The 22,701-nt window shown below is 40.8% G+C and overlaps 1 protein-coding gene across 3 annotated transcripts in view; it reads right to left on the bottom strand.

The window, feature by feature from the left end:
• Nucleotides 1-22,701, bottom strand: part of DRC8 (dynein regulatory complex subunit 8) — a 144,512-nt gene that overhangs the window by 84,712 nt on the left and 37,099 nt on the right. For 2 of the 3 annotated variants that reach the window (XM_082702365.1, XM_082702363.1), the window contains exon 2: nt 3,120-3,204. In XM_082702365.1, coding sequence (XP_082558491.1) covers nt 3,120-3,204 — 85 coding nt within the window. The remainder of the gene's footprint in view (nt 1-3,119; nt 3,205-22,701) is intronic. The other variant, XM_082702364.1, reaches the window with a different exon arrangement.

The following is a 22,701-nucleotide window of genomic DNA, read 5'->3' as shown; positions in this document are numbered from 1 at the left end:
GTTTAGATTCCACATATACATGAAATCACAGGGTGTTTGTCTTTCTCTGATTTATTTCACGTAGCATATCCCTCAGGACTGAACCATGTTGTCACGAACAGCGGGATTTCCTCGTTTTTACGACTGAGTAACATTCCATTATGAGATAGAGATACACAAACCTATATCTGTACATCACAACTTCTTAATCCATTCATCTGTTGATGAACAACTGGGTTATTTCCATGTCTTGGGGTTTTTTTTCAATTAATTAAAAATATTTAAAAAGAAGAGTAATAAAGAGCTCAGTTCTATCAGATATTAAAGCACATTTTAAATTTATAACAATTAGGATTGGGGCTCCTGGGTGGCTCAGTGGGTTAAAGCCTCTGCCTTCGGCTCAGGTCATGATCCCAGGATCCTGGGATTGAGCCCCACATCAGGCTCTCTGCTCAGCAAGGAGCCTGCTTCTTCCTCTCTCTCTGCCTGCTTCTCTGCCTACTTGTGATCTCTGTCTGTCGAATAAATAAATAAAATCTTTAAAAAAAAAAAAACAATTAGGATTGGACTGACCTAATAGAAGACTGAAAGGTAAAGCCATAGATTAGAATACACAGCTCAAGTTAGATTCAGTTATAGAAAATGCAGCATATTATAAAGTAGGTGTAACAATTCATGATGTAAATAAAATAAACTTTAGCAATTTTGGGGGGAAAAAAGTCTATATTTAGACTTTCACTTTTAATCACGTGCCAAAATAAATTCTAGCTGGATTAATTGTTTTCACAATAAGGAGCGGCCAGTGGGGAAGGCAGGACCAGATCTCATTCATCCCTGCGTTCCCAGGGTCTCGTCTGGGGCCACGGGGCAGCTGCCCAAACAGAAGGAACTACTCTGAGCACCGCCTCTGCTGCTCAGCCCTTGTGCCCTCCTGGGCAAGTCACTTGGCTTCTCTGTCCCATGCAGGGCACGTGGTAATGACACCAGCTGCATGAGAACACTCGTGATGAACTTCAGAATTAACAGAAGGAATAAAGATTAGGAAGCTACATCCATCCCTCTTGCTATTATTCGAATATGCATAGCATTAATCGTTGAGTGAGAAAAATAATGCCTTCTTTACATAATGAAGTAGACCATTTACATTGTAAAAATACATACTTTCCCTTGGGGCCGCAGTAAAATTTTTAAATTTTCAAAATTTTCTCCCATTCAGTGGGAGAAAGATGCATCCCATAAGCATGTCTGTTTTTCCTAAATTAGCCCTTTTACCCAGAAAAGACCTAGCATCAGTGCTCTAAGAGAGTTGGGAGGCTTTCTTTTCACTGCTTCTGTCAGGAGGCCCAAAGGCCGGAGACAGGTCCAGGGGTGCCTCCTGCAAAGGGGGAGCGGTCGAGGGGGGCGAGGAGGGAGCAGGCAGAAGCCTAGAATCTTAAAACCCTGATAGGACCTTGAGCAAACCTTTTCTATGTTTCCAGACACTGGAGATGCCAACTCTTAGCACACAAGTAAAAAGACGAAGATGAGGTCATGGACGTGAGCTCCTGGCCCCAGCGACGGGTCCCACCCGGTCACTCTCCTCCCAGGAGCTCCCACTCCGGGGTCACTCAGGCCACCTGTGCTGTGGCCCGAGCACCTGGAGCCCAGCACGTGACCCGCACATGTCCGAGGCAACAGCGGAGCCAAGGCTCACTTGGGCTGACTACGGCGACGGTTCTAGAAGGTAATTCTCAGCCTCACCCCCTGTTGTAAGGCCCATAAACACAGACGAGGTGCAAAACTCAGCTTCGCAAGGCGCTAGTACAAAGCATGAACTGGACCCACCTCTCCGTCCCTCTCCTGCAGTCACACCTGGTGCCTCCAGATGTAAGAAACAAAACGATGTGTGTAGTGACAACCTGTCGCAAATACAATAACAGCGCGGGCTGCTCCTCCAGCGTAGCTTGGGTTAAAGCACTTGGAGCCTTGCCTAGTCCTAGAAGCGAGGGCACCTGCGTGTGAGCCTCCGACTGTCCTTCCCTGTCCCTTCCCGCAGCCGGGCTGGCTGCTGTGTGCGGAGGCCACAGGCCTGCCGGATGGGACCGCTGCGCTCGCTCTCCTGGAAGAATGGCTTCACGGCCGCTCCGGAACGCGACCCTACAGTGGGAGGACCCCACAGCTTCTTTGTTCTCCCGGAGAGTCTCCCTCTGCCTTTTTTTTTTTTCTTTCTGGTCTCAAACCATTCCGTCTCCTTTGCTCCTGACTTACCAGTATTCATGGCTCTCTCATCTCTTATGTTCTTTTGTTTGGGTTCTTTTTTGTTATTTTACTTGGGGAACACATCATCGTTTAAGCATTATTAATCTTTCTAATTCACGGCTTGATAATACATACTTAGTTATTTTATTTGTTAAAGATTTGTTTATTTATTTGAGAGAGAGAGAGAGAGAGAGAGAGAGCACACAAGCAAAAGGGGCAGAGGGAGAAGGAGAGAATCTCTAAGTGCCGAGCCCAGCACGGGGCTCGATCTCACAACCCTGAGATCACAACCCGAGTTGAAACCAAGAGTCCGAGGCTCAACAGACTGCTCCACCCAGGTGCCCTATACTTATTTATTTTAAAAGCAAATTCTGTTCATTCGGTCAACAACTATTTACTAAGCACCAGCTAAGTCTCTAGCACTAATGCTCCAGCCGAGTTCACCTCCCCCGCAGAACTGACAGCCTACGGTTGAAGTGGACAATGTGGATATTCTTTTCCCAGAATATAAAGAATAAGAAACAGGATTGATCTGAAGAATAGTTAGTAAAGACCTTTCACAGAACACGGAAAATAAAAAATTTAAATAGCATAATAGGTGGTGTGCCTGGGTAGCTCCATTGGTTCAGAGTCCAACTCTTGGTTTCGACTCAGGTCATGATCTCATGGGTTGAGGGATGGAGCCCCACATTGGGCACTGCACTCAGCAGGGAGTCTGCTTGAAGATTCTCTCCCTCCACCCCTACCCCCCTACAGACCCATCCACACTCTCTCAAATCAAAGATAGATAGATACATAGATAGCATAATAAATCCAAGGACTGAAAAAAAGACAGGAGGCCTCTTCTACTGTATGAGTTGCATCAATAATTTAGAATTAAGACAAAGAAAACATTGCCAAACCTCACATCCACTGTATTATTCGCCTCGTGGTCAAACACTTCAAAAGCCTCCTTGATTTTTCTGTGATATTCTGCTACGACTAGCTCTGCAAAAGACAAAGTAATAAAAAGTGTTTACTCTATCTTTGAATGCAAAAACAAAAATTTCAACCACTAAGCTAGGAATGAACGAACATTCATTTCCCGAGGCACGACTCACACACAACACAGTACCAGAGGCGCAGTGCTCTTGAGTACACAATGTCCATAGTCCTGGGGCCACCACGTGGATCAAGACACAGAATGCTTTCCAACACAGCCTATCTTCTGTCTCAAGTAGTCTGGACAGAGTCCCAGCCCAAGAGGCAGAAGGAATCCAGCTCCATGGATAGGTTGTGGCTCACTGGTGTGTCTGCCTGTGCACTTAAGGAGGGCTGACCTTGGGGTAGGAGCTAGGCAAAAGCAATACGAGACAGTCTCTCAAAAGGCTTTCAAACTAGTTTTGAGACTAAGATTTACTTATGAGAAACAACTACAAAGAGGAGCCTGGGTGGCTCAGTTGTTAAGCATCTGCCTTTGGCTCAGCTCATGATCCCAGTGTCCTAGGCCCGAGCCCCGGATCAGGCTCTGCATTCAGTGGGAAGCTTGCTTCTCCCTCTCCCACTCCCCTTGCTTGTGTTTCCTCTCTTGCTGTTTCTCTTTGTCAAATAAAAATCTTCAAAAAAAAAAAAAAGAAAAAAAGAAAGAAAGAAAGAAAGAATCTAAAAAGTCATTTAGTCAATAAATATCTATTGAGTCTCTACTAGGTTCTAGACATTATTCTAAGTGCTAACATTATAGCAAGGAACAAAACGCCAAAATGCCTACCTCCACGGAGCTGTTTTTATTGGGAGAGATATATAAGTTTATACATATTTGGTAAAAATACACTGTCAGGCAAATGGAGCTGGAAAAAATAAAGCAGGTAAGACACAGAGAGTCTGGGGGACAGGGTCTTGAGAAAGGGGTGGAGGGATTGGTACTGGAAAACCTCCTTAGTAATAAGGTGATTTTGCACCTGGGAACGAGCCAGCTTTATGAATATCTGCAGGAGTTTTTAGGCAAATAGAACAGCAGAGGCAGAATGGTAGGAAATAAAGTCAGAGAAGTGTGAATTTTGGGGTAGAGCCAGGTTCTACATGATCTCTGTATAGTGCTTTAAAGGTTCTGTCGTTTACTTTAAATGAGAGGATGAACCACTGGAGGGTTCTAGGCAGTGACGTGACATGGCCTGGCTTTTATAGTCACCTCAGCTGTAATCTTAAGAATATCCCAGAAAGGGACAAGGATCTAAGGAGACACCAGTCACTGCGGTGTCCTGGGGAGAGTTGAATGGTGGCAGGGATGGTGGCGGAAGCAGTCGGAGATGGTGAGAAATGATAGGATTCCGGATATAATCGAAAGCGCAGAGCCGACAAGACTTGCTGATAGGTTTGATGTTAGACGCAGAGGAAAAGAAAGCTCTTGAGGTTGACTCCAAGGTGTTTGGCTGAGTGGAGTAAAAGAAAAAATAATGCAATCAAGTCTTAAAATTTATTTTTCAAATAATAACATAGGACACCCAAAAAGAAAGAGATAAAGTTCATATACTCTTTTTGATTATAAATACAATACCATCAAATTATAGAAAACAGGAAAAGCTTTTCATATTCCCATTACCCTAACAGAACCACTAATCACTTGGCTATATTTTCCTCCAATCTTTCTTCATACACAACCTTTTACATGTATCACTTAGGAGCTGCCACTCATTCACTCAACAAAACCTTACTGAATGAGACATTATGTACCAGATTCTGTGCCAGATGCTGTATCTACATTTATAACCAGAAAGGTATGTATCAGTCAAAGTTCACAGAGGTCTGGGGTGCCTGGACCGCTCAGTTGGTTGAGCACCAGACTCTTTTTTTTTATAAAGTTTTTTTTTTTTTTTTTAATTTATTTGACAGACAGAGATCACAAGTAGGCAGAGAGGCAGGCAGAAAGGAGGAAGCAGGCTCCCCGCTGAGCAGAGAGCCCGATGCGGGGCTCGATCCCAGGACCCTGGGAACATGACCCAAGCTGAAGGCAGAGGCTTTAACCCACTGAGCCACCCAGGTGCCCCGAGCACCAGACTCTTGATGTCAGCTTAGCTCACGATCTTGGGGTCGTGGGATCGAGGCCTCCCTCAAGCTCTGCACACTGTGCTTGGAGTCTCTTTGGAATTCTCTCTCTCCCTCTCCCTCTGATCCTCCCCTCGCTCAGGCTCTCTCTCTCTCTCAAAAAACACAAACAAAAGAAAACAAATAAAGAATAAAGCTCAGGGGCACCTGGGTGGCTCAGTGGGTTGGGCCTCTGCCCTCAGCTCAGGTCATGGTCTCAGGGCTCTGGGATCAAGCCCCACATTGGGCTCTCTGCTCAGTGTGGAGCCTGCTTCCTCCTTCTCTCTCTCTGCCTGCCTCTCTGCCTACCTGTGACCTTTGTCTTTCAAATAAATAAAATTAAATTTTAAAAAAATTATGAAGCTCAGAGCAGAGTTGCCAAGCAGCAGAACTAGACTGAACCAGATCTTTCTCACTGGAGGGATCCTGTTCTCTCCCACACTCTATCCCCCCCCACCACCACCACCACATAACTGCTAGTACTCATCAGTTTAAAAACCTTAACTCTTCATCTCTTCACTCAAATGTTATACTCTTCCAGGCTACAACATAACCTACATAACCTTCAATTTTTAACAGCACCAAAGGGATACACCACAATTTATTGATATTAATTTTTATCATTAGAAATATGGCAGGGGTGCCTGGGTGGCTCATTGGGTTAAGCCTCTGCCTTCGGTTCAGGTCATGATCCCAGAGTCCTGAGATGGAGCCCCACATCGGGTCTCTGCTCAGCGGGGAGCCTGCTTCCCTCTCTCTCTCTCTGCCTGCCTCTCTGCCTACTTGTGATCTCTGCCTGTCAAATAAATTAAAAATATATATATGGCATTGAACCACTGTTGCTAATTTAATAAGCAAAAAAATAACTGTTATCTCACTATTTAAATTTATACTTCCTTGATTCCAAGTGACTCTGAATGATGATCCAAACGCTTGTATGTGATCTGCTTTCTACGATGTGAGCCAGCTGTTCTTGCTCTCTGCTCACTCCTACTAGGATCTTCCATTTTTTTCTTAGCAGTTTGTATGCGCTCTTTTTTTTTTTTTTAAGATTTTTATTTATTTATTTGAGAGAAAGAGAAACAGTGAAAGAGGGACTACAAGCAGGGGAGGTGGGAGAGGGAGAATCAGGCTTCCCACTGAGCAGGAAGCTGGATGTGGAGCTTGATCCCAGGTCGTGATCCCTGAGCCAAAGGCACTCGCTTAACGACTGAACCACCCAGGCACCCTGATGTATGTGCTCTTTAAGCAATGACTTAACTCCGTGTCATAATTACTGCAAACAATTTTTCAAATCAGTTGTTTGCGTTTCTTTTTTTAAAAAATAAAACCAGTTTCATATCCTTGCTGATCACCAATATGATACATGATTACTGGAGAAAAAGAAAAGAATATGTAGGAAGAGTTTAGATCAAGTAAAAACCACTTTGAATCCTACCATCCAGGGTTAGCTACTGTTACTGTTGTCTCCTAATCTAATTTTCATTCAACAGTAAATTGAGAGCATTTTTCATTCTCAAAAGAATATCGATCACAGCACCATTTTTAGTGACTGCTTGGTATTCCATTATAGAGTTCTGCCATAATTTACTTAGCCAAGCCTCTAATTGTAGACATTTCTGTTGTCTCCAATTTTCCTCTGCTATAATTATTCTTTAGTGCACAATCTTGCCCAATTCATCTTTGTGAGTTTGTCCTATTATCTCACTGAAATACAAAGAGTTGAATATAGTGGAATTTGTGTAGGGTATTGGGGAAGTTCTAACTAGTCGTAATATTGTCTTGGGAAAATCTCACTGGTTTTAACACAGCCAGCACACAAAGCTGATGTCTGCTTTTTAAACTTAAGGTCATTTTATTTATTTTTTTAAGTGTTTACTCAAATTCCAGTTAGTTAATATGCAGTGTAATAAATTAGCTTCAGGAATACAATATAGTGATTCAACATTGTCACACGACACCCAGCGCTCATCGCAACAGGTGTCCTCCGTAATCCCATCACCTGTTTCCCCATCCCCCACCCCACCTCCCCTTGGGTAACAGTTTGTTCCCTATAGTTAAGAGTCTGTTTCTTGGTTTGGCTTTCTTTCTTTTTTTTTTTTTTTTAATTTTCCCTTTTCTTGTTTATTTCTTAAGTTCCACATAAGAGTGAAATTATTTGTCATTTGCAAATATCTTCTCCCATTCCGTAGGCTGCCTTTTGGTTCTGTTCACTGTTTCTTTCTCTGGGCAGAAGCTTTTTATTTTGATGAAGTCCCAATAGTTTATTTTTGCTTTTGTTTCCCTTGCCTCAGGAGACATATCTAGAAGGAAGTTGCTACAACCAATGTCAAAGAGGTTACTGCCTGTATCCTCCTCTGGGATTCTTCTGGTTTTCAAGGCCTCACATTTAGGTCTTTAATCCATTTATTTTTTTTTTTTGTTTTTTTTTGTTTTTTTTTGTTTTTTTTTTTTTTTGCATGAGAAAGTGGTCCAGTTTCATTTCTCTGCATGCTGCTGTCCAGTTTTCCCAATACCATTTGTCTTTTCCCATTGGATATTCTTTCATGCTTTGCTGAAGACTAATTGACCTTACAGTTGTGGGTTCATTTCTGGGTTTTCTGTTCTGTTCCATTGATCTATGTGTCTGTGTTTGTGCCAGTACCATTCTGTTTTCTCATCTCTACAACTTTGTAGTATGATTCCTAGTCCGGAACGGTGATGCCTCCAGCTTTGCTTTTCCTTTTCAAGATTGTTTTGGCTATTCCAGGTCTTTTGTGGTTCCACACAAAGTTTAGGACTGTTTGTTTTAGCTGCGTGAGAAAATGTTGTTCGTATTTTCATAGGGATTGCATTAAAGGTGTAGATTGCTTTGGCAGTACAGACACTTTCACAATATTTGTTTTTCCAATCCGTGAGTATAGAATGTCTTTCCATTTCTTTGTGTCGCCTTCAATTTCTTTCATCGGTGTTTTATAGTTTTCAGAGGACAGATTTTTCACCTCTTTGGTTAGTCCTGGGTATCTTACTGGTTTGGGTGCACGGTAAATGGGGTTGTTTTCTTAATTCCTCTTTCTGCTGCTTCCTTATTGGTGTATAGAAATGCAACAGATTTCGGCACATTGATTTTGTGTCCGGCGACTTTACTGAACTTATCAGTTCTAGCAGTTTTTGGGTGGAGTCATTTGGATTTTCTACATAGAGTATCATGTCACCTGCAAATAGGGAATATTTCCCTTCTTCCTTTCTGATTTGGACGCCTTTCTTTCTTTTTGCTATCTGTGGCTAGGACTTCCAGTTCTGTATCAAACAACAGTGGTGAAAGTGGACATACCTGTCTTGCTCCTGACCATACAGGAAAAGCACTCCGTTTCCCCCTATTTAGGATATTAGCAGTGGTTTTGCATAGATGGACTTTATGATGTGGAGGTATGTTCCCTCTAAACCTACTTAGTGGAGGGTTTTTTTATCATGACGTTGTTTAATTTTAAGGTCATTTAAAAAGTGTATTATCTCTTATTTTTAGGTAGTCACATCAAGGAGTTTTCTTCTTATCCTTCAACTTTCTGAAACTTACCTTTTGCGGACCTTCCATGTGGAGGTCCTGGGACAGTGACCCACCCAGAGAGGCCACAGAAGCTGCGCACACTTGCCCTCATCCCTCACCCTATCTGTTCCTGGGTTAGAAGCTCAGGAGGAATGCTCAGTCCAATTCCTGATCCGAGTTGTGAATTCTTCCTACGACATGCGCGATGTGCGGTTCTTTAGCTTTCGACCAATGAGCCCTGCGCCACAGAGAGCCCCCCCACTCACTACCCACTCCCCACCCCACCCCCGCCTCAGGTAGCCTACCCCACACCTGAACACAGTTCTCGTGTAAAATTTACTCTATATTGTACTGGTGTCACATCCCTAAGTCAAGTACAAGTGATTTTGATACTATCCAAAAATTCTTTGGAGGAGAACTATTCTAACTTTTAATCTGCATCTACATAAAAGATATCTGCACCCCAGTGTGTATGCAAGACAGTTCAAAGGGTGTGAAGAAAACATTTCAATTACAATTAGAAAGAAAGGAAAAGAAAGGAGAGGAAAAGGAAAAGGAAAAGAATTTACACTTTGAAAGGACCAAGGAGGAGGGAGAAAATCATCCTTTTCCTGGAAATTAGGTGAAAACTCAATTATATTTTTTTCTAAAATTTAAAAATACATTTTACTCTTGGGTGCCTGGGTGGCTCAGTGGGTTAAGCCTCTGCCTTCGGATCAGGTTATGATCCCAGGGTCCTGGGCTCTCTGCTCAGTGGGGAACCTGTTTCCCCCTCCCCCTCTGCCTGCCTCTCTGCCTACTTGTGATCTCTCTCTCTCCATCAAATAAATAAATAAAACCTTTTTTTAAAAAATTGCTTCTTCGTCAATTTACATTTCCTGATAACACATTTTGTCTCTTCCTTCCAAAATTTATACTTTTTATTTCCTCTTCATGACTCATAGCATTGACTGACTACCAAAGTCACTTCAATGCATACAGTGGTAATGGTAATTTTTGATTTTTAAAAACATTACTACTAAATAGATTCGAGCACCAGTCTTTGGCCAGCAAACCTTGTGCTGACTTGTGTCCCCAAACATATATCACAGCGGGAGGCAGCTTCCTTCCTTCTCCATCTAACTTTGCATATTAAGAACGGGGAACAAATTTCACCACCCTCTCCGGTATTTCCTACCTTTTTTGCAGTGTGCTCTGTCTCACACCTATTCTTCAAAAGGCTTCTCGATAAAAGACTCCAATGATTAACATTTCTGGGCAACTCTGAACACTGTAAGTCAGTCTCCTCCTGGAGACTTGCAATGTGTGCTCTCGCACTGAAGTCTTCAGGATGTCCTACAGCAAAGATACCCCCACTTACTTGACACGGCATTTCCCAAAGGCACTCGATCATGCAATCTCTTTTTCCAGCTACCATCTGCCATGAATAATTCATGCCTTAATTGAAATCTGGGACTTCCCTAATCAGGAATCCTCACCTACTGGACATTAGCAAGATGTGAATGGATGACAGAGGCACCAAAAATATTGATCTTCTCATCTTTCACTGTGGCCGGATGAGGCCACGCAGCTGAGAGGATCTGTTTCAAGGCTTCCCAGAAGGAGGCTTAGAGGAGTGCAGGATATGAGGGCGTGGCCCTCGGTCTGCACAGGTGGCAAGCACCACAAATGCCATCAGACGCCCACTGCCCCACATTGCCAAGAAGGTGATCTACCACATGGGCTCCCACCGGAGCCATATACCAAATGCACTGCCGTCCACCAAGGACAAAGGACCGGAGGGCTGCTGGAGAAGTTCATGTTCCAGTTGTCCAAGGAGCACACTGTGCAACCCAGTGTGTGATCAGGGACTGAGGGGTGTCATGGCTGTAGGTAGCAGCCCCACATCTTTATCTTCACATAAATAGTCTACTTCTGTCCCTCTGCAGCTGACCTGCTCTTTTAGTAACTTGCTACATGCCTCTTACAACACATACCTGTTTTATAAAGTAAATCTTCATCATTACTTTGAAATAAATTGATAGGAGAAAGTTCAAACGAGTTAGAAAACAACTTGCATTATTACAAAATTTTCTACATTGTATTTGTCAATTAAAGTATACATTTTTAGATTCTATAATTTTTTTTAAAGATTTTATTTATTTGAGAGAGACAGACAGCAAGAGAGGGAACACAAGCATGGGGAGTGGGGGAGGGAGAAGCAGACTTCCCACCGGACAGGGAGCCTGATGTGGGGCTCGATCCCAGGACCCTGGGATCACGACCTGAGCCAAAGGCAGATGCTTAACTGACTGAGCCACCCAGGAGCCCCCATCTAAATATAATTTCAACTGTTATTATTTTTTAATAGTTGAGAACAGTTTTAATAGTTTAATAGTTGAGAATATTCAAAAGTTACACTTTTGTATGAACAAAGCTTTTTGTTGGTGGTAGACTCAAAAACAAGCATAAAATCTGATATTAAACAATATTCTGGGGGGCTCCTGGCTGGTTCAGTTGGTAGAGCAGGCAATTCTTGATCTCTGGGTCCTGAATTCAAGCTCCACACTTAAAGTTCTTCGTTACAAATTTTTAAATACATTTGGAATATATATATATATATATATATATATATATATATATATATAAATTCATCACTTACAAATTTCCTAATACTATTTTATTTTCTTTAAAAAATCATACAGGAAGCGCACCTGAGTGGCTCAATCAGTTAAGTGTCTGCCTTTGGCTCAGGTCATGATCTCAGGGTCCTGGAACTGAGCCCCATGTCGGGCTCCCTGCTCAGTGGGAGCCTGCTTCTAACTCTCCCCCCCCCCCATGTTCATGTGCTCTCTCTCTCAAATAAATAAATAAAACCTTAAAAAAATTAAAATAAAAATCATACAGGAAATGCAATGATTTTTTTTTTCATTAAGCCCCATGTGGATGCCTCAGTTGTTACCCCAGTGCACCATACAAATATTATTTTCCATGCTCCTGTTTGGAAGTGACAAAGGTTGAGAATCGCTACCCTGAGGACTTAAGAATGTACCACTCATTCTCCCCATCAACGATCTCAGGGATTTAAGGAATATTAACAACATTTTGCTCCCCATTGCTGCTCACAGTCCCCTACTCCTAACCTGTCCTATTTTTTCCAAGTCTTTTAATTAAGAAAAATTTCAAACGTTGAGGAAAAGCGCAAGCTTTAGGTAGGGGGATGGGTGAAGCAGGTGACGGGGCTTCAGGAGTGCACCTGTCGGATGAGCACCAGGTGATGTGTGGAAGTGGAGAATCACTATACTGTACACCTGAAACTAACACTGTACATTAACTAACTGGAATTAAAATAAGAACTTAAGGGTGCCTGGGTGGCTCAGTGGGTTAAGCCGCTGCCTTCGGCTCAGGTCATGATCTCAGGGTCCTGGGATCGAGTCCCGCATCGGGCTCTCTGCTCAGCAGGGAGCCTGCTTCCCTTCCTCTCTCTCTGCCTGCCTCTCCATCTACTTGTGATTTCTCTCTGTCAAATAAATAAATAAAATCTTTAAAAAAAAAAAAAATAAAATAAGAACTTAAAAAAAAAAACCCACAAAAGTTGAAAGCTTAGTACTGTAAACAGCTCTATGCCCAGCACCGCCACTGAACTATTGTTAATATTTTGCCATTTGGTAAACCTCCTTCTGTCTCTGTCCCTAAATAAATAGTAAACATTACAATACTTCGTCCCTAAATGCTTCAGCATGCATCTCCTAAAAATAAGAATATTCTCCTACATATTCCCAGTATAACTGTGACATTCTCTGAAGTTAACAAAAATTCACTAAGATCTAACAATTATTCCATTTTCAAATTTCTCCAACTGTATCAGAATTGTCTCTTAAGAGTTTTTTTCAACCTAAACTCTAATCAACGTTTGTGTACCACACTTGGGCTTTGGCTTTGGTCTATCTATCTATTTATTTAGGTCTCTTCCAAAGTGAGACAGTCTCCCTCTCCTTCCCACCATGAAAGTAGTTTGAAGAGACCAGGCAATGCAAGGTCTTCCAAGACGCCGCACGTGCTAGGCTTGCCTGAGAGCTTCTTTGCTCTACCCCGTTAAAAACTACTACTTCATGAAGCTTCACTCCTTCAGGACAACCACCACCGCCTCCTTCTCGTTGCCGTCTTCTGTTGATTCTCTGATCGTTGCCCTTCAAACTTCACACCCCAACTCTTTCCGTTTCCAACAACCCAACCTTACAGTCCTTCTTGATCACCAACAGCCGCTCATTCTTGTATGAAGCACTTCTGAAATGTGTCTCTCTCCTCCCGTCGCTGCGGAAGCTCAAGTACAGACCCTCCCCACTTCCGGCCGCTGCGGATGCTCAAGTACAAACCCTCCCCACTTCCGGCGGGGATTAGCACAGTCACTTCCGGTCCTTCTGCCTTCCGCCTCCCTCCCTCCCCCTCCCACCCTTCAAATCACAGTCCGCACTTCGTTAGGATAATCTCCTAAAATAAAAATGTGCTCATGTGGCTCTACAATCTTTCAGTGGTTCCCGGGGTCTTAAAAAAATACACTCAGACTCCTTAACCAAACCCACAAAATGCTTTATGAACTGGGCCCCACCTATCTCAAAAATGTCATTTTGTAACACTTTCTTGTACAGATCTCCCATTTGGAAATCTTTGTAGTTTTCCAATCATTATGCTTTTTCACAGTGTCGCTTTCTAGACAGTCCTTCTGTATGAAACTCTTCTTTATCCTGGCTAACTCCAGGACCCACCATTCAAGGCAGTTTAAGAGTAACACAATATTTTCAAGGCTAACTTCATCCTCTTTTTCAGGAAAATACCCTCTAATGTAATTACGTAGCACTGATGGACATTTCTATTATAGTACTGTACTGAACTCTATGGTAGGTAGCAATTTATTTGTTTCCCCTTTCATACTTGTAAACACCTTCAGAATAACTTTGACAGTGCCTGGAACCCACTAGAAGTTCAATAAATGCTTCCTAAGTAGTTAATCATTGGAAATGAGATAATCCATGCCTTGTATGCACAGAGACATTCCATAGTTTTCCCTTTCTGGTGTTTTATTGGGTATTATTACCAGAGTTATATTATTTCCTTCACATAATGGAACGGGGTGTTGTTTAATGGTTTATTACATTATAGAACAATTTGTATAACAAGAGAATGATCTGTTTGCTAAGATACTGGCAAGGAAAGGATTAAGGTACTATAGAAAATAAGACACAGTAAAATGTAGTGGTTGATAAATTCACTAACATATTAAAATAATCAAGAGGGATTTATTCCAGGAGTGCAAGATTGGTTCAACATACCAAAATCAATCAAAGTTATACACCACATTACTGTAGTAATTCCACTACTGGGTACTTACCCAAAGAAAACAAAGACACTAATTCAAAAAGATGCATGCACCCCTTATGTATATGACATTATTATTTACAATAGCCAAGACGTGAATATATATACATATATATTTTTTTCATCATATATATGGATGGAATATCACTCAGCCATAAAAAGGATGAAATCTAGCCATTTGTGACAAGGATGGATCTAGAGGGTATTACGCTAAGTGAAACAAGTCAGACAGAGACAAATACCATATGATTTCACTTATATGTGGAATCTAAAAAGCAAAAGAAATGAATAAACAAACTAAAAGTGGAATAAGACCTATAAATATAGAGAACAAATATAGAGAAGGGAGGGGGGTGGGCAAAATTGGTGAGGGGGAGTGGGAGATACCGGCTTCCAGTTATGGAATGAGTAAGTCATGGGACTAAAACCTATCGGATAGGGAATATATTCAGTGGGGTCATGACAGCATTGTCTGGTGACAGTTGGTAGCCACAGCTGGGATGAACATAGTAGGATACGTGAACTTGTTTAATCACTACGCTGTACACCTGAAACGAATGTAATATTTTGTGTCAAACATACTTAAAAAAAAACCCCAAAACAAACAAGCAAAAACAGAATGAAGGAGAAAAGCCCACATAATTATTAGAGCTGAAACAGAGAAAGTATTTGGCAAAATTCAGCATCTAATAATAATAACAATAATCAGAAAACCACGGATAGAAGACAAACTCCTCAACCTGATACACGTCATATATGAAAAACCCAGAGCTAGTATCATATTCAATGACGAAAGACAACGCTTTTCCCCTAAGATCAGGAACAAAACAAGGATATCCTCTTTAACCACTTCTGTCCAACACAGGACTAAATGTTCTAGTCAGAGGATCTAGGCAAGAAAAAGAAATAAAAGAAATCCAAATTGTAAAGGAAGAAGTAAAATGATCTCTGTTTGTTTATGACATAATGACATATAGAAAACCCTAAGATATCATGAGAAAAACTATCAGAAGCTAATAAAGGAAATGAACAGTGGTGCAGGACATAAAACCAACACTTAAAAATCAGTTGCATTTCTATTGATAACAATACACAATCTGAAAAGAAAACTTAAAAAATAATTCTGCGGGCGCCTGGGTGGCTCAGTGGGTTAAAGCCTCTGCCTTCAGCTCAGGTCATGATCTCAGGGTCCTGGGATCGAGCCCCGCATCAGGCTCTCTGCTTAGCAGGGAGCCTGCTTCCTCCCCTCTCTCTCTCTGCCTACTTGTGATCTGTCAAATATATAAAATCTTAAAAAAAATTTTTTTTTAAATTGTTTACAGTAGCAATGAAAAGAATAAAATATGTAGGAATAAATATAACCAAGGAAGTGAAAGACCTGTGTGCTAAAAACTACAAAACTTTGCTGGAAAAAATTAAAGACATAAATAAGTAGAAAGATGTCCTATGTCCGTGGACTGGAAGACTTAATATTGGTAAGTTAAGCTACTTACTGGAAACCTGGATTGTGGTATCCAAAATTTATATGTTGAAGTCCTAACCCTCTACACCCATAACGTGATCTTATTTGGAACAGGGCCATTGCAATTGTAATTATCAACATGATAAAGTCATACGGAAGCAGGGTGGGTCACTAAAAATAAAACTAGTGTCCTTATAAAAAGGGGACATGTGGACAGAGGGACAGATATAGAGCAGAAACACCATCTGGAGATGAATACAGATATCAGAGCGATGCAGCAAAACTGGCCAGCAACCCACCATAAGATAAGAGAGAAGCATGGGAGGGGCGCCTGGGTGGCTCAGGGGGTTAAAGCATCTGCCTTCCGCTCAGGTCATGATCCCAGGGATTGAACCCTGCATCGGCCCTCTGCTGAGCAGGGAGCCTGCTTCCTCCTCTCTCTCTGCCTGCCTCTCTGCCTACTTATGATCTCTGTGTGTCAAATAAGTAAATAAAATCTTTAAAAAAAAAAAAAAAAGAGAGAGAGAGAGAAGCATGAGAAAGCACTCTTTATTACAACTTTCAGAAGGGACCCAACCCTAACACTTCTAGCCTCCAGAACAGTTAGACAATAAACTTCTGTTGTTTAAGCCATGCAATTTATGGCATTTTGTTACAATTCTAGAAAAATTAATATACTACCAGAGCAATTTACACATTCAGTAATCTTTGTCAAGATTCCAGTGGTGGTTTTTGTTTTGTTTTGTTTATCAGAAACAAAACCCATCCTAAAATTCATATGGAATCCCAAAGGACCCAACAATCTTGAAAAAGAAGAAGAAAGTTAAAGGACTCATACTTCCTGATTTCAAAACTTACTACAAAGTTATAGTAACCAAATATACTGGCAAAAAGAGAGACATATAGACTAATGCAAAAAAATAGAAAGCACAGAAATAAACCCTCACATATGGTCAACTGATTTTTGACAAGGGTGCCAAGAATATTGAATGCAGAAAGGACAGTCTTTTCAATAAACAGTACTGGGGAACCTGTATATGCATACAAAAGAGTGAAGTTGGATCCTTATCTTGCCCCAGACACAAAAATGAACTCAAAAGGAATCAAAGACCTAAACAGAAGAGTTCAAACTATAAGATTTTTAGAAGAAAGCAGGGAAAAATCTTCATCATATTGGATTTGGCAATGGATATGACCTCCAAAGTCATAGGCAACAACCAAAAAAATTCATAAGCTGGATGTCATCAAAGTTAGAAATTTTGTGAATCAAAGATGCTATTGAAAGTGAAAAGAGAACCCACAGATGGTAGAAAATGTTTGGAAAGCATATATCTGGTAAGGGATTAACATCCAGACTGTATAAAGTACTCCTATAACTAAACAACTAAAACAAACAACCCAGTTTAACAATACGCAAAAAAATTCAACAGACATTTCTCAAGAGAAGTTACACAAATGGCTCCTAAGTTCATGAAAAGATATTCAATATCACTAGTCATTAGATAAATGCAAATCGAAACCATAATGAGATGCCATTTCACAACCATGAGAATGGCTATTATCATAAAAATGAAAAATAACAAGTACTGGTGAGGATGTGGAAAAACTGGAAACCTTGTATATTACTGCTGAGAATGTAAAACAGTACAGCCACTGTGGAAAACAGTATGGAAGTTCCTTAAAAAACTGAAAGTCAAATTACTATATGATCTAGCAATTCTACTTCTGGGTATACACCCAAAAGAACTTGTATACTTGTATGCCAATAGTCACAGAGGCATTATTCACAATAGCTCAAAGGTGGAAACAACTCAAAAGTCCATTGACAGAGGGATGTATAAACAAAATGTTTTTACACACACACACACACACTCACACACAGTGAAATATTACTCAGCCTTTAAAAAGGAAGGAAATTCTGACATGCTATGACATGGATGAATCTTAAAGGCATTAAGCGAAATGAAATAAGCAAGATCCAGAAGGACAAATAATGAATGAGCCCACTTCCAGGAAGTACTCAGAATCATCAAACTCACAGAGACATAAAGTAGAGTGTTGGTTGCCAGGAGCTGAGAAGAATGGGAAGTTACTGTCTCATGGGGAGTTTCTGTTGAGAATGATGAAAAGTTCTGGAAATAGATGATGGTGATGGCTGCACAGCACTGGGTATGGACTTAATGCCCCTGAACTACACACTTGAAAATGGTTAAAATGGTTTAAAAAAATGGTTTTAAAAATGGTTTAAAAAATGGTTTTAAAGAGTGAAAGTTAAAAGAGCCTAGATGTGTCCATCAACAGAAGAAAGGATAAAGATGTGGCATACACACACACACACACACACACACACACACACACGAATACTATGCAGCCATCAAAAAATGAAATGTTGCCATTTGCAATGACATCAATCAGAGAAAACCAATTATATGATCTCACTGATAGGAAGAATTTGAGAAACAAAACAGAGGATCACAGGGGAAGGAGGAAAAAATGAAACAAGACAAAACTGGAGAGACAAACCATGAGAGACTCTCAAGCTCAGGAAACAAACTGAGGGTTTTGCTGGAGGGGAGAGGGAGGGATGCAGTGGCTGGGGGAGGGGCACTGGGGAGGGCGTGTGCTATGGAGAGCGCTGTGAATGGTGTAAGACTGAGGAGTCGCAGACCTGTAGCCCTGAAACAAATAATACATTATATATATCTTAATTTAAAAAAAAAGAAGAAGAAAAGTTAAAAACTAACCTCTCTAATGAAATTGTTCTAAAATTGACAGTGGTGGGGAGCCTGGGTGGCTCAGTCAGTTAAGCATACAACACAACTGGTTTTGGCTCAGGTCATGATCTCAGGATCGAGATCAAGCCCCAGATCAGCTCCACACTGGATGTAGAAGCTGCTTAAGATTCTCTCTCCCTCTACTTCTGCCCCTCCCACGCTTGTGTGTGTGCACACGTGCATGCCTGCACTTTCTCTCTCTCTCTCTCAAAAAAAAAAAAAAAAAAAAAAGAATGAATAAAATAAAATTGACAATGGGGAATAGCTACATACATACACCTATTAACAGACTAAAAACCTCTGGATGCACACTTCAAAAAACTGTGCATGTGAATTGTGTATCAATAAAGCTGTTATAAAAAAGAGGAGAGGGATATTATAATTCTTAAAGAAGGTAATTACAGAAGGAAATATTTCCTTTATTCTAATAAGTAGTGTATATGTCTTTTAAAAAAAGTTACTGAAAAATGAAAAAAAAAAATTTGCCAACTGCTTCAGAAGAATCCCAATAATACATTTTACGTGTGAAGGCAATCCATTTTATTTCTTCCTTCCCAATCTGTTTACCTTTTATTTTTCTTTTCTGGTCTAGTTGTCTTAGTCTGGGCTGTGAAACAAAATGCCACATACAACAGAAATGTGTTTCTCACAGTTCCAGAAGTGGGAAGTCAGAGATCAGGTGGCCCACATGGTCTGGTGACGAATGCTCTCGTCCAGGTTACACGCTTCTCACTGTATCCCCGTGTGGTGGAAGGGGCAAGAGAGCTCCCTAGGGTCCCTAGGGTGCCCCTAACCCCATTCATGAGGGCTCCACGCTCATATGACCCAGTCACTTCCCAAAGGCCCCCATTTCCTAATATCATCCCTTTTGGGGGATGGGATTTCAACATATGAATTGGGGGGACCCCAAACACTCAGACCGTAGCACTAATACATACCGTGCCATGTTGAAAAGGAGCGATGAGAGGTGGATGCTCACCTTGTTCCTGATCTTTGTGGGAAAGCCCTGAGTTTCTCACCATGAAGTATGATGTTAACTGTACATTTTTGTAGATATTCTTTATCAAGTGGAAGAAATTTTCCTCTATTCCTAGCTTACTGAGAGGTGGGTTTTTTTTTTTTCTTTAAGATTTATTTTTTTTTAGGGGCGCCTGGGTGGCTCAGGGGGTTAAACCTCTGCCTTCGGCTCAGGTCATGATCCCAGAGTCCTGGGATCGAGCCCCACATCGGGCTCTCTACTCAGCAGGGAGCCTGCTTCCTCCTCTCTCTCTCTGCCTGCCTCTCTGCCTGCTTGTATTCTGTCTGTCAAATAAATAAATAAAATCTTAAAAAAAAAAAGATTTATTTTTTTTTTTTAGAGAGACAGAGGGCATGAGAGAGAGCAAGTGCGGGAGAGGGGCAGGAGAGAATCTTCAGGCAGACTCCCAGCTGAGCACAGAGTCCCACTCAAGGCCTGAGATCATGGTCTGAGCCAAAACCAGGAGTGGAATGCTTAACTGAGCCACCCGGGTACCCCAAATCATCTATTTTCCTTGCAGTTCTATTAGTTGTTGCCTCATGCAGTTTGACACTCTTTTTAGGCACATATATGTTAAGGATTATTATGTTTTCCTGGAGAATTGGCCCCGTTATCATTAATGTAATGTGCTTCTTTATCCCTGATAATTTGCTTTCCAGTTTCCTCTGTCTGAAATTGACATAACCCCACTCCCAATTTCTTTTGATTCCTGTTAGCATGATATATTTCCCCCATCTATTTGCCTTTAATCTATATGTGTCTTTCTATTTAAAGTGGGTTTCTTGAAGACAACATATAATTCTTGGTTTTTGATACACCTTGACAATCTCTTTTAATTGGTACACTTAGACCACTGACATTCAAAGTGATTATTGATATAATCGTGTTGAGCGCTACCATATTTTCTGTTTTCTATTTGTTGCCCTGTTCTTTGTTCCTATTTTTGTCTTCCACTCTTTTCCCATCTTTTGTGGTTTTTAGTGAGCATTTCATATGATTCCATGTTCTGTCCTTTGATAGCATACACATTATGCTTTTTTAAAAAATTCTTCTTAGTGGTTGCCTAGAGTATGCAATATACATTTACAACTAACCCAAGTCCACTTTCAAATAAACTACCACTTCACAGGTGAGTACCTTATAATAATAAAATAATCCAAATTTCTCCCTCCTATCCCATATATCATTGCTGTCATTCATTTCATCTTTATATAGGCAAATATAAACATACATATATATACATACTTAAGACACATACATAAGCATACATAATCAAATACATTGTTGCTATAATTTTGAACTGTATCTATTTTCAGTTAAGAATAAGAAAAATGTTATATTTTTACTTTATTTTTCTTCAGTGCTCTTCCTTTTATATAGAATAGACCCCAGTTTCTGACCTATCTCATTTTCCTTCTCTTTATACAGCTTGTTTAAAACATTTCCTGCAATGCAGATCTACTGAAAACAAGTTCCTTTGATTTTTGTCTGAGAAAGACTATTTCTCTTTCATTTATTTGAAGCCCAATTTCTTAGGATAAAGACGTCTATGTTGGTGGGGGATCTCTCTAAACACTAAATATTTCACTCAACTCTCTTCTTGCTTGCATGGTTTCTGAGGAGAAGGTGTACGTAATTCTTATCTTTGTTCCTCTATGAGTGAAGTGGTTTTTACCTCCGGTTTCTTCCAGGATTTTTTCATTATTTTTTATTTTCTGTAGTTTAAAAATTATATGCCTAGGGATAGTTTTTGGGGAATTAGCCTGCTTGGTATTCCCTAACTTCCCTGAATCTGTGGTTCGGTGTCTGACATTATTTAGGGGAAATTCTCAGTCATCAGTTTTAAGTATTTTTTCTGTTCCCTTCTTTCTTCTCCTTGTGATATTCCCATTATGTGTAGGTTATACCTTTTGTAGTTGCTCCACTGTCCTTGTTCTGATTTTTTTTCTGATATTTTTGAGTCACTATTCTCTTTTTTCTTTTCACTTTTTAAAGTTTTTATTGATACATCCTCAAGCCGGAGGTTCTTCTTTCCTTGTGTCGACTACTAAGGTCACCGAAGTCATTCTTCATTTCTGCTGCAATGTTTTTGACCTCCACTACTTCTTTCTGATTCTTAGGATTTCCATCTCTCCACTTACATGGCCCACCTGTTCTCGCATGCATTAGAGCCCTTAGTGTATTAATTGGTTTTTCAAAATATTCTGTGAATGATAATTCCAACATCCCGGCCCACATCTGATTCTGATGCTTGTTCTGCCTCTTCCAGTGATGTTTTTTGCCTTTTAGGATGCCTTGAATTTTTTCTTTATAGCAGGACATGGTGTACCAGGTAAAAGGAACTGCAATAGGTAGGACTTTAGTAATGTAGCAGTAAGGTGTGGGAGTAGGGGGAGAGTTCTAGAAGTCCTGCGCGGTTCAGTCTTGGTCTTTTAGTGAGCCTACGCCTTTGGACTAGGAGCTTCACAAGTGTTTCTCTGTTGTTTTCTCTCCCTTTAGGTGGGACAATGGGATGAGATGGCTAGAGTGAGTTGAGTTGGGGACTTCCCTTCCCCCAGGTCAGTTTAAGCTCTGATAACACCCCAGCAGGTTAGGTTCTAGTTAACTAGTTTCTTTGTGTTAAGAAGGGAGTGCTCTGGGGGATTCCAAAATGATTCCTTTTTCCCTCCTCTTACTGAAAGCACAAGGGGATTTTTCTCTGATATTTACTCTAGGAACCTGGTCGAACTCATGGAGGTAAAACTCATAAAATTGTGGGGTCCCCCTGTGACTTGTCCACATTGCATCTTCAGTAGCTCATCACTTACAGTTCCGGTTTCCCTAACCCTGGACTCGATCCCACAGCAGCTTCTACTTAGGAGTCTATGCCCTGGACTCTTTGTAATCGCTTATCTGGCCCTGTGTCTTCTCCTCTCTCACAGATGCAAGAAGAGTTGTTACTCTTCCAATGCGTTCAGCTTTTTACCTATTGTTAGGGCAGAGTGGCCAAGCAATCCTTTTTATTATGGCAATATACACTGGCATTAAATCGAACACATCCCTGTAAAATAAACATTTTATTTGGCAGTATCTCAGCAGCTCAGTGGTAGATTTCCAGACATTCACTTCCCTGGCAAGTAAGCCCAACATGAAAACGTTTGCTTAAAATTCTGTAGTGATATTTAAAAAAAAAAAAAATTGTAGTGATATAATGCTTGTTTTAAAGCATTAATAGCCCAAAGTTTCTCAACCCTGTCTATGATAATTCCCTTTCCCAATCTTAACCTTTCCAAACCAGATTGCTTAACTA

The sequence above is a fragment of the Mustela nivalis genome (assembly GCF_964662115.1).
Source record: "Mustela nivalis genome assembly, chromosome: 16".
In the NCBI taxonomy this organism is placed as follows: Eukaryota; Metazoa; Chordata; class Mammalia; order Carnivora; family Mustelidae; genus Mustela; species Mustela nivalis.
The sequence above is the reverse complement of the archived record's forward strand: the minus strand, read 5'-3'. Positions and strand labels throughout refer to the sequence as shown.